The sequence below is a fragment of the Schistocerca americana genome, chromosome 2 (assembly GCF_021461395.2).
Source record: "Schistocerca americana isolate TAMUIC-IGC-003095 chromosome 2, iqSchAmer2.1, whole genome shotgun sequence".
NCBI classification, from domain to species: Eukaryota; Metazoa; Arthropoda; class Insecta; order Orthoptera; family Acrididae; genus Schistocerca; species Schistocerca americana.
Genome location: NC_060120.1, coordinates 900,929,573 through 900,942,967, shown reverse-complemented (window position 1 = coordinate 900,942,967; position 13,395 = coordinate 900,929,573). Strand labels below are relative to the sequence as shown.

At 42.7% G+C, this 13,395-nt stretch overlaps 1 protein-coding gene across 1 annotated transcript in view; it reads right to left on the bottom strand.

The window, feature by feature from the left end:
- LOC124595890 (solute carrier family 17 member 9) overlaps nucleotides 1-13,395 on the bottom strand; it is an 84,506-nt gene that overhangs the window by 11,662 nt on the left and 59,449 nt on the right. The window contains exons 6-7 of the mRNA XM_047134798.1: nucleotides 7,003-7,168; nucleotides 6,675-6,833 (exon numbers count right to left, since the gene is read on the bottom strand). Of these exons, the coding sequence (XP_046990754.1) occupies nucleotides 6,675-6,833; nucleotides 7,003-7,168 (325 nt within the window). The remainder of the gene's footprint in view (nucleotides 1-6,674; nucleotides 6,834-7,002; nucleotides 7,169-13,395) is intronic.

Genomic DNA, 13,395 nt, shown 5'->3' with positions numbered 1-13,395 from the left:
AGTATCTATCTCCTTAAAATTGTCCTTTTTCTTGAGGATAGTGCAAATAGTTGATGCAGACTGATTGTATGTGTGTACTAATTTCATATTTTTTAGTGATTTTCTGTTTTATTTCTAAGATCATTTTCTTTTTGCAGCTTTATCTTTGGGGACATTTCTATGAAGGTTATTACAATTTGTGCACAAATGTCTCATATGACAAGAGCTGTTTGGCTTTATTCAGTGTGCTTAATCAGCATGTGATGTAATAAGTAGGTACCCTTATCATGCAATATTTTGGTCACAGTTTTTACTTTGTAAACACTAATGTAATTTTTAGGTCCCTTACACCTTCTGAAGATGACAATTTTAAAATTGTCAAAACCTAGGTCAAGTGTTCCAACAAATTTTTTATTTACATCTCTTATAATGAGGAAGAGAAGGAATGACAATGAAAAGATGAGAACCCAGAGAGTAATCACACTAAACACATGGCTAGAATAGGTTTGACAACTGAGAACTTGAAGTCTCAAGTATGCAAATGTCCTTGTATAAAGATACAGTTCCTGGCAGGTGCCGCTAGTGTCATGCAGTACATCCACATCAGACCAGGTGACTGCTGCTGGCAAGCAGGGTGCCCTCGGCAACCACATTGGTTGTTGCATGGTGCACCATTCAATTGCTGCTGTGCACTATGCTTGCTGTAGTGGCCCAACTTATGTGCACAGTAGGACAGTAACCAGTGAGTTAGTTCACTCCTCCTACACGATGGGGGGAGGGCCAGACTTCATCGCCTGCCACGCTGTGACTGCTGAGACATCCATAGTGTCTGTGGTAGCATCCATAGTGGCAGCCAAAGGTACGAAGAGATACCAGTCCACTGGAATTGGTGCATACAGACAAAAGTGATTGGGACAAGGGCACCCCAGCCATCCTGGGCACCCAGCAGACTGAAGAAGCAAGGGAAGGGAGGCTATATCCACATCAGAGTCTACAACAAAGGGCGCCAGCTTGGGGTGCAACTACGGTGAACTGGCAAAGAGACGTGCTGGAGATGGTGACCCAGCTGCAATCACTGCTGCCAGCTGTGCAGGCTCAGTGCAGATGGAGGGACTTGCTCTGGCTGCAGAAAGCAGTGGTGGCGAACAGAAAACTGGCTGTGGAGGATGAATGACGGCACCAGACAAATTATTGGTGTTGGGTCCCTAGCCAGTGGAGGAGGCCCAGTGCCCATCCTGGGATGCAACTGATCCTGGTGGTGGGCTACAAGCCGATCGTCAGTGTGAACCAGCCGTGCCAGCTGTAGATAACAGCTGGAATCCTGTGAGAGGCACCATCCATAACCGCTGGCCCAGACAGATGTGCGGGGCATGATGTTTGACGAAATTAGTGCTGCTGGGGGACATCCACTCGGCAGCAAGCAGTTGACCATTGTTCATGGTTGAAAGGCATGCAGGAGCTTAGTAGGCCTCTTGTCATTCTTTACAAGCTTCAAAAAATATGTAAGAGCCTCTTCAGTGGGAAAATCTGCCATGTATTTGCACATCTGTTTCTAAAATGTTGCAGCAAGGTATTATGCCTTTCCATTCAATTGTGGAGGGAAAGGTGGCATCTTGCGTGGCAAATGATATTGTGAGTACAAAAATCCATGGAACAATGAGCCATGAATTGAGGACCGTTATCTGAAACTTAGGTGCAAGGCAAGCCTTCAATGGAGAATATCTTTGACTGGGCCTTAACATCACATCTGCCTTTGCAGACGGGCAATGAACAACATAGGAAAAATGAGAAAAAGCTTGAGTTTCCAATAACCAGAAAGTGTCTGAAAAAGGACTAGCAAAATCAATGTGGACTCTTTCCTAAAGGTGTGCAGGAGCCAGTCACAGGGAAATAGCAGTGTGTTGTGCAATCTGCTGACAAAAACACTTGCAGCAGGCCATGACAAAGTGTTCCACTTTGCAATCGATGCCCAGCCAAATCATGTGGCAGTGTGCCAACAGTTTTGTGTAACAGCTCTTGCAGTGATCCCGATGTAATAAATGGGGGACCTCCTGCAGCAGAGCTGCTGGAATCATGACGCAGACCATAAATTCATCAGTCAACAAGAGAAGATCATCATCTGAGAGGGAGAGATGATGGTGCAACACCCAATAATTCTGAAGTGGGTTGATGCCTGGCCTGTTGGACGGTTGGGCCATAACTTTTGTACAGTGCACGTGAAATGCTGGAGCACCAGATCCACTGTCACAGTAGAGGCAATATGGGAACTGGTGATCCGGAAACAATCCACCATGGACCTTGTCTCTGCATCTAGTTGAAATCAAAACAGCACCTCATGTTTGAATGACGGCTCAGGTCCCATGGGGTCAGAGCGTCTGTTTTTGCATATTGTGATGTGGGATGAAAATGAATCTCGTAACTGTACCAGGGCAAGAACGAGAGCCCAACATTGAAGACAATGGGCGGCTTTGTCTGGTAAGGATGCCAACAGGCTAAAAGGGGAAACCAAGGGCTGATGGTTGATAATGAAATGAAATTGTGCGCCACACAAGGAAGCATGAATTATTTTTACAGCACATATTGTAGCAAGTACTTCATTTTCCACCTGAGAACAATGTTGTTGAGCCAAGCTGAGTGTTTTCAATGCAAAGGCAACAGGCTGTTTGGAGCCATTGGAATGGCAATGCGCCAGGACCACCCCCACCCCATACTCAGAAGCGTCCATGGCCAGGACCAGATAACTGCCAGATTTAAAAGTTGCGAAATATGACACAGAGTGAAGGATATCTCTGAGCTGCATATAAGTATGCCTACAGGCTGGATATGAAATGAAAGGAGTATTTTTCTGAAGCAGTAGATACCAGGGGTGGTAGAGAGTACCTGCTCTGGAAATGAACTTGTGGTAATATATCACTTTACTGAGGAATGTTTGAAGTTCTCATAGATTACACGTACAGGGCAAAGCCATAATGGTGGCGGCGTATTGTTCCACGGGCTGCACGCCCCACTGTGAAATTTCATGACCCACATAAACAATGAAAGGCTGGAAAAACTGAGGCTTGGTGAGGATATATTTGAGGTTACTGCCTGCAGAACATTAAGCAAAGAATGAAGGTTACGTATGTGATCCTCCACGGTAGTACCTGTCATGACAATATCATCAAGATAGTTAATGCAGAGGGAACAAATATCATGATCTGCTCTAGAAAATGTTGAAAGATGGAAACATTAACCACCAAAACTGATAGACGAAAGGTTTGTTGACCCAAACAACTTTTTTCATGCCTCATCCAACGGAAACTGTAGGTAGGCTTTGTCCAAGTCTATTTTTGAAAAGAAATGATCCCCAGCCAACTTGAGCAAATCCATGGAGTGAGGTAGGGGGTAAGTGTGTATGGTTGCCTACGTGACTGAAGTGACCGTAGAGTTGCCACAGAGCTGAAGCCAACCAGACAGTTTCTTTACGATCATTAAGGGCATAACCCATTCACTTGGGAAATTGATCAAATCGCTCCCAATGATGTTAAGTGCTTCCTCTCTGCCTCAGCCTGGTCTTGAAAGTAACTGACACTGGCCACACCCAAAAACATGAGGGCAGGCAGAGGGTTTGAGAGTATAGCATACATCTGGGAGTTAGTGTGACATGGTGGCTCCTGTGTTGACCTGTATGCACAGTTGTTGGTTCATCACAACGCACTTCAATGAAAATTTTAAAGAAAGGAAGGAGGATTGAGTTTAACATCCCATCAGCAAATAAAAAGTTTGTTCTGGCCTTTAGACAATGGTGGAATGGCATGAATATCCACATCTGTATGCACAGTTGTTGGTTCATCACAATGCACTTCAATGAAAATTTTAAAGAAAGGAAGGAGGATTGAGTTTAACATCCCATCAGCAAATAAAAAGTTTGTTCTGGCCTTTAGACAATGGTGAACTATGGTGGAATGGCATGAATATCCACATCCACTGATTTCTGCAAGGACTCCTGAGAGATTAAAGAGTGACATACTGCTGTTATGTCACCATTCTTCTTACATTTATGACAAGTGACCCATTGCATGGGGCAGGCTGCCCACTCATGCTCTGCAAAACAATAGGAATATAAAGGAAAATGTGTCCACTGTTCCTGCTGCCGATGAGGTGTTTGCCTGCAGTGGCCTGGCGAGCACGTTTGTACCATGCCTGCCTACTCCTCCTCTAGCATGCTAGGCTCCATGTGTCGGGAATGTATGCTGTCAGCAATGGCGACATCACTCCAGGCCTCTAACTGGTAGCCCACAGTGTGGGAAACCTTGAACGACTGTGCAATATTCAAAACATCATCCAATGTAGAATTCTCAAACTTAGGGGCATGTTGACATACTTCCCTATCAGGTGCCGAATGAGTGATTCCCTCTGGCACTATAGTGTCTGCACATCACAGTTGAGACTTACCTATGACAAAACAACATTTACAACTGAGGCCGTGGAGCTCTGTCAACCAAACTCAATACAATTGCTTTGGCTGATTGGGACATTGGTAGAACTCAACATATGCAGCAACAACATACATATGCTTTGGTGAGGAGAGGACCGCAAATGACACATATTGTCAAAGGAAAGCAATGCTGATTCCTGCAGAGGAGCTACCTGGCACAGGTAAACAAAGGGGTATCCAGGATACAAAAAATGCCTTATAGACCTCCTTGTTGACCATTTGTCACACTACGAAATATTGGCGAAGCTGCTTCTCATAAGCATTCCAGTCTTCCATGAATTGATCAGAGCTGGGAACAGCAGCAGGTGAGCAACCACCAGCACCAGAGTCTGATTCAACGTAGCTAACAACTGTTCCAACACAGCTACCATACACTGCTATTGTTGGGTGACAGAATGGAGTAGAGCCTCTATAGTAGAGCTGAAAGGCAATAAATCTTCAGAATCCACAACACATGAAAATCCTACCCTTGGTCGTCACTATTTGTGTTCCAACTAGGAACACAAGGAAACACACAGTCTTGAATAACTACGTTTTACTGGGTCATGGAGCGACAAAGAGAAAATGAGTACACAGAGGGTAATAACATGACTAGAATACATGACAACTGAGAGCTCGGAGGCTCAAATATGCACACATAATGATACAATTCTCAGCAAGTGTTGCTGGCATCCCACTGTGCACACACATTGGACCAGCTGACTGTTGTCGGTGATCAGATCGCTCATCGTGGCCACCTTAGTTGTTGTGAGGTGTAGTGCCCCAACTTATGCCCACGGCACTTGTGGTAACCAGTGGGTTACCACAGAAAATGGTTGGATAATTTTTTAAACCTTATCAAATTTACTGTCATACAGTTGCTGAAGTTACAGCCATGCTTAAGATTTCAGTTTTAAATTAATTGAGGATTATGAAATGTCACACTGATATGGCTGTAAACTGGTAATATAAAAAAGCTAAATCTGAATATGCCAGAACACAAATATTGTTTTAACAAATACAGTCATCACATGCCTCTACATGACTGAAACATACTTTATAAAGTTTATTATGCACTACACTGTTCATGCTGTAATTATCTTTATAGACTCATCATCACATTTATACTGAGCCAATTGCTTGTGTTTGTTCCATTTACTTCCAGCATATTTACTGTCTTCATATGTACCATTATTGTGCCTTAGCTTGTTATGATATACAGAAAAATGCTTTTACTTAGGGTTTCTCATATAACGGCCATTGTTATTTTGTGATGTCTAGGTTGTCTGTACCACCACTGTAGCATGATTCTGGCTTCGAGACATGTACAATTATACTGCTGAAAGATGACATTGTGTCAGGGAAGACACAAAACATGAAGGGATGCAGGTGGTCCACAGCTATCATAGAATTTCCAATTACTACCACAGGTCCCACACATGTGCAGGAGAATGTCTCCCATAGCGTAATACTGCTCCCACCAGCTTGTGACCATGGCATGCTGCACATTCCGAACTGCTGTTCACTTTGATGACGGCATTTGTGGAGATGACCATTGATCAGGTCTAACAAGAAACTGATTCATCAGAAGAGTCAACATGTTTCCAATGATCCATGTTTGAATCCTGATGGTCCCATGTCCACTGTGATTGTAACTGATGATCTCGTTTGGCTAACATGTAGACACAATGGGGTGGTCTGCTGTGGAGCTCCACGTTCAACAATGCACGATGAATGGTGTGGTCCGAAACACTTCTGGGTGTCCCAGCATTGTGCTCTTTTGGTAGAGATACCACAGATCACCACCTGCCCTACTTTAAAGAGCAGACAAGCCTTCAAACCCTGCTTCCTGAATGTCTGACCATTTAGCACCTAGTGGTAATTTCACTGCCCTTCTACCTCTTTCTATAGATGCTTATGACAGTAGCATGTGAACATTTGACCAGCTTCACTGTTTCTGAAATACTAATTCACAAGTTCTGTGTAATAATAATCTGCCCTTTGTAAAAGTCACTTATCTCAGTGGATTTCCCCACTTGCAGCCCATATCTTGCTAGGGTGAGCCCCCATTTGTTTCTGCTCCACTAACATAGTTCCCTCACCACGTCACCTGCACCCAACACCACCATGTGACATCCAACATTACAGTGAGCAGTGGTCATAATATTTTGGCTGTTCAGCATATTTATCTCAAAAATTAAATCTGAATTCAGTATATGTCACCAGAAGAATTCCTTACCTGGTATAGCTCCAACAGTGTTCATCAATCCAAAAACACTACCAGAATGTTTTGGAGCAAGATCTTGAGGATTTACCAGTATCGCATTGTTGTGGAAACCAGTTGAACCTATTGCAAGAGACACCCAAACAAGTGCCCATTTGTAATTTGCTGCTAGAGCTGCATTTGGGAACAAATGAACAAAATTAAGAATTAAGCTCTGACATTCTGAAAGGTTGTCTTATACTTCATGCAGAAAACAGATTGATATATTTATTAAGAGCAAAATAAATTATTATACTATAAATAAATTCAGAAATTTTTCTTTGTGTACTACATGAAGTCTTACGTATTAGCACCAATCCAATGGCTTGCAAACCCAAGCAAAATACTTCAGTAATTTTTCTTGTAGCTGTAATACCATAGCCATTGCTTATAAGTTTCTCAGACATCCAGCTACCAAAAAATGTACAAGGTATACAGAACAGCCATGGTACCATATTTACAATCCAGCCCTGTAAGAGAGTATCACATGTACAAACATTCATAAATTCAGTTGGTGAATTTTTGTTGCAGGTTTAAATTTTGCATGCATGTTAATGCAGAGTTGTTGATATAAATATTGTATACATAATATCACATATGTAATACTTCTCAACATTCAGGATATTTCAGAAGGTTATGGAAGAAGAATTGCTAACAAAACAAAACAAGTAACAGTCTGTCATTTACTATCATCTACAGCAGTGCTTCCCAACCTTTTCAGCTGGTGGACCCCTTCTTCAGTCGAAAATCCATGTCAGTCCCCTAGTCTGTTCCCAATGACCCCCCATCCCCCACCCTCCGAAGTATCAATAGTTTTTGGTTTAGAGATGAATGAAAACAACTTGGTCAATCGACTTATGAAATAGGTAGTGCACTGGCAAAGCAAGTTTAACATTTAATGATGCCTGGGGCCGTATATGTGCCAGCGAGTGCTGTGATTGGTCGACAAAGCTCGCTCCACGCATGCGTAAAAAGTTTCAGCGCATCTGCCCCCGTGATCCGGCGTACAAACGACCCCCGTATTGTTGCGAAACAGTCGATCAGAGAAGCCGTATTCTCCGGCACTGAACTGTGTATGCGTTCTCACTTAGGAACCACAAAGGCTGCTCGGAAATACGACCTGAAGTAAAAGTACACATTTTTTTCACACACCAAAAAAAAAATGATGAATTTGATTTTCACATTTTTATTCAATAATTTTACTCATGATTTTACACTATTTCGTGAAGGGTGGCCACGGACCCCTTAGAAAGAGCCAGCGGACCCCTAAGGGGTCTGCGGACCACACGTTGGGAAGCCCTGATCTACAGTGTTCCCATTCCTAGCAGTTTCAATAACTGGATCATAGAAATAATTGAGAATAAAAAAAAGGTATCTATGAAATGTGGCCATTAAATAATGATACTAACTTTTATCCCCTTTGATATACTCCTATCTATACACTGCTGCATATGAGTCTTCCACTGTTCAAACCAATGCTGTAGGTCTTCCATTTTCGTCCTCTGCAAGAAATCTGCTGTTTTTACTTTTACCTCTTCAACAAACTCAAAATGTGTTCCCTTTAGTGCACTTTTCATTTTTTGGAACAGATAAAAGTCACAGGGAGACAGATATGGTTAATACAGAGGATGTTCAAGCACAAGAATAAATATACTTGCCCACTAAAACTGTTTCACAGACAAGGCATTGTGAGCTGGCACATTGTCCTGCTGAAGAATCCATGCATCATTCTTCCACAAATCCATTCTTTTCTTCTTTACTCTTTAGCTCCATCACGACTAGGACTTCTCTGTAGTATTTCTGATTAATAGTTTGACCATCAGCAATGCATTCAGTCATTATGGAAAACACTGTCCTAGCTTTACAAACTGTTAGGTCCTTCTGCATGGAGGAAACAGGGATGGCCTGAAGAAAGTTGGGAAGAAGGGTAAGACACTCAGACTTCCTTCACACACACACACACACACACACACACACCCAGTATTGATTTTTCCAGCCCATTCACTGATAAATTCTATGAAATTAAGCATCAAGGGTAGGCCAACATCTGAACCTACACATGTTACTTGTCAACTGATCTGTCCACAGCATGTCTCTTTTTATGGTCACCACTGAACTGGTTGAGTGCATGAAATGGCGCAGAAGTAGTCTCCACTTTGAGGGCATCCATTACCAGTTGCAGAGCATGCTCTGCAGCAGCAGTTCTCAACTTATGGTTACCAACCTCTGGAGGCCATTTTCACTTCCGGGGGGGGGAGGGGGGGGGGGGGGGAAGGTAGATGGGAAAAAAGTGTCAGGGCATGGTGATGGTGGAGGTGGTGGCAGAGGGGGGGGGGGGGTAGTAACAAAATAGGCAACAGATGGGTAAGTGGTACTGGCTGGGCACACATGGGAGGCAGGAGGGAAGGTGAGCATGAACATTCAGTGTTTCCTTTGACAAATATTCTTTTAGTTACTAACATACGCAGATTCATGTGCATTTAATTTCGTAAAGAGTGGTGTGATAACAATTGACAGTTGACTCAAATATCATTGATTAAAATGATGTTTTGATTAACAGTCAGTTTCAAACTGAGACCAGAGCAACTTAAAAAAAAAAGAAAAATGTAAAAAACCTTTTTACATACAATTTTGCAAGAATTAATACTTTAACTTCCATAAGTTGCTGTAGTGGCAGTAAGTGTTCTGACTTGGTGTCAGTATGTGTAAATGAAGCGAATGAGCTCAGACACAGGTGAGACTCCATCAAGGGAATTCTCCAAGCTTATGGACCAGTGAAGTGCCAGTACTTAAACTGCTGAAGCTATGTGTATGCTGTGCCTATATTCAGCAGATGAGAAAAAAGAAGAGCCACCTATATTTGAGTTACTGTTTGAAATATGGATTCATCCCTTACCTACATCTGAGCAATTACTATTGTGCCTCATTTGTGAAAATACATTTTCAAACAAAGCTATTTAGCTTTCCAGATTAAGATATCTTGGAAAATTGCATTCTGGTGAAATGAGTAAACCACTTTCATTTTTTCAAACTTTAAAAACCAAAGTATGAAAATCCAGTACTGTATACAAGTTACTAAGAAAACTTACTCTCAGTGCAGGTAAATATCTGCCTCCATATTTCCTATATAGCTTGTATATTAACGGAAAAATATGGTATATCATATTTCCCAAAGTTAAACAAAGTGTTTATGAAATGCTGACACTTGATGCTGGAATTATTCCTTTGATTCATGACACATTTTGAAGAACAGACATAATGACTTTTGGTGTGGAAGAAACATTGTATTGAAGAATATAGAACTTTCAAGGCAAACGAGAATCAACTGGAATACACAATCAAGCATTGACATTTGTTTCATCAACTGCAAAAATTGTTTGTTTCCCATTTACATGAAAGGCTGTCCCATATATGAGAAAGTGGAGATTATTTTCAAAAGAAAAAAATATTCCCTTAACTTAGCCAACGTATTTGCATGGCTGTCTGATACCACAGTTTCATAGCCCACTTAAAATCCACATTATCTGGGTTATAAGATCAATAATCAATACCAACAAACTAAAATGTTACAGTAGAAATGTATGGCCAGCTGATCACTTACTAAATGTAAAATGTTTATCCTACTAGCTTCACTAGCAGCTAAATGGAGGGCAAGTGTCCACTGGAATTCAGTGTTCCTTTCTTCCTTGTCAAAATACAATCTATGCTCCATTAAAATGGGTTATATAGAAATACATATCCCACAGGCATGATAAATTGTTGCGTCCTTCCATCCATTACAGATAATCATATATGAAGGGATGATGTCCTATAGGAGATAGATGGACTTCATTCTGTTTCTTGAGTGACAGGAGGAATCACTGTTTTTATTGTCCACAGCTTGGCACCTCTCACCTGCAACCACTCTTTCTTCCACCTCCCACTGGCACATGATCCTGTGGCTGAACAAGAAGACAGTATCCTTAAAGGAAATGGCACATTTTTCAAGTCTGTCACTCCTGGTCGCTTTTCCCCGTATTGCCATATGGATACATACACTGCAGAAAATATCTTCCAGTCCCAGTTATTACAGCAGGAGAGTTATATTCTGTATCTTTTGGACCATTTTCTCAGCTGAATGCGTTTGAACTGAAAAGTGCTTGGGGAACTGGAACTGATGAGGAACTTCTTCCCTCTATCTGCTTCAGTGCCTTCAGGATTGCATACAACTCAGTGCTGAGCACTGTGAACATATCTGGTTTATAGAGACTGAAGGCACTATCAGGAAAAATTCACCGAGCAGCCAAGGGAATTATACTGTTTTGCATCATCTGTATATGCATATTAAAACTGCACTGTTCACCTAAAAAAATCCTACAGCAAAGATTTAAAAATTACATTAGGTTTACATTATTTTCCAGAACACATCAAGTTTAAACAATTCTGTGTTCTTTAATAAGCTGTGGCAGTGTAACATCTCTTACTGGAGAAAAGGAGGACTGCTGCCCTTGAGGCAGATAGAGTTAGTATGCTCTGTACACTCATAACAATTATGTGAGTTATGTATATTCTGCTTACCAATAAATAGTGTGGAAATCATCCCTCTCAACTGTGTCTCTATTCTGCTATCACACTGCTGGTACCCCATTTCATGCAGTGGTGACTCCAAATTTCCGCATCACATTGCCATGTTGCTGTTAGGTCGAAAATCTGCCACAGTGGTTATGCGATCAAGAATGCTGCCGTTAGAAATGGTACGATCTTACTGTTTATTCAACAGTGTCAACATCTCTTAACAAGTGTTCGTGAATTCCATGAACAACCTGCGAGCAAAATTGCTAAATATCTGTCAAGGTTTCGATGATACTGCAATGCCGAACAACATAGCGACAATGCCTTCATTGTCCACCACATCTTTGGACCAATCTCGCATCCCCAGCGAGGCCAAGCAGAGAACTGTGCCACAATGAGTACTGAATTTACCTAGTGACTTCATGATAAACATTCCAGATTTGACATTGAGTGAATCTATTCCTGGTCTTCAGACAAAAGTGCAGAACATAATCACAAGAAACAATGGCTGCTGGCTTCTCTAACAAAGATTAACTTAAGTGACTTCGACTTTTGCACAGGACAAAACATTGCGTGTTCCAGTGTTAGCGATTATGAGCATTATGACACCTGCATTAATAACCTGAAACATACGGATGCTTCCCACGGTGCTGTTAAGGTTCAGCAACAATGCACCGAGCCATACCACCCTGTCGTTCTGCTTCCTCATCCGTCTGCCAACGGACCATGGAGTCAGGGTTTACATCACCTTTCAGTACCTGTACATTCCGATTTTCCAAATCTTGCTCCAGCTGTTGTGACTAAATACAGGTTCTGTGAGACAGACTATAATGTCACCCATATCCCAGCTGCACTGAGCACCACAACTGACTTGCTGCCGGTCCAGCACCGTGCTTTGCATTTGCATCACCCACACACAGCACGAAAACCAACTGTGGACTCCAAGAACATGTTTTTCATGATTTCGCCTTGGCGAGGTCAGATAGTGCTGCCTCCCAGTTCAAATGACATCACACTCACAGTAACTGCATCACAAATGGCTGCACGACCATACAACCTCCACGAGACACAGACTGTGCTGCTGGACAATAAATGGAACATGCCTTCCTTCTTCATGGTGCCAGGACCTCATATCCAATCTCACATACATTTTCTGCCATTTCAGACACCTGACATCTGGAAAGTCATACCTACTGCACCAGGCCCAGAAGTTTACTCACATGCACTGCCCTTCTTTGAACAGCCACCAGAGTTCTACGCACATCATCATGTGAAGCTGACACTACATGCACTGTCACATGACTCATGTCATCATGAACCTCTCTATGCCGAGTCACATTTCCTGCTCATCTCGTTTGCACTAATGCTCCGGCGCCCCCCCACCCCATGTTCCCCCCCCCCCCCCCCCCCCCCCCCCCCACTGCGCCACACCCACATTGCAATGCTGCCTTACAATCAAACCACTGACGGACATCATACCATCAATCACTGTCCAAAAATACCATTGTTCTGTGTGGACTCTCCCAAGATGTAGTCTGCCCTCAATGAATGTTTGATCTCAGGCAGTGGCATCACTGGGGTCGGTGAGAAGTTCACTGCTCTTCTTAATCACCTCAGAGACAGTGCAGGTCTTATTAGCAAAACTGACGAGATACTACTGCTACACTGACTAACATGCATACCAGAACAGCAGCTATATCTCGTCATCAACGAGACTACTTTGGGCAACAGCATGCCGTCTTCTCTCTGGCACCACCTGCGAGTTCTAATTGACACAATGCTCCTGCCTGATCATGTGCTATGTACACTTTGGCTCCACAAACTGCCAGAGAACATCCAGACAATGATGCTAGCACTTGAGGAGGAACCATGGGAGTTCAAACTTCAACTCACTGACAGAATACAGGCATTATCATAACACTGCATTCTGATCAACAATCGACAGCACTGTGTTTGGTCAATGCCCATTACACCTGCACCAAAGCTGATTTCGTGTGATCCTGGCTGAGCTGCTCCAATATTCCATGCAGCCACAGACTGCACAATGATGACCAGTCCAACCCAAACTGGGATGTGTCCCCCACCTCTCCCACCCTGAGCGCCTTTCACAGTTCTGCGGTGGACAACAGTTGCCTAACAATACAGC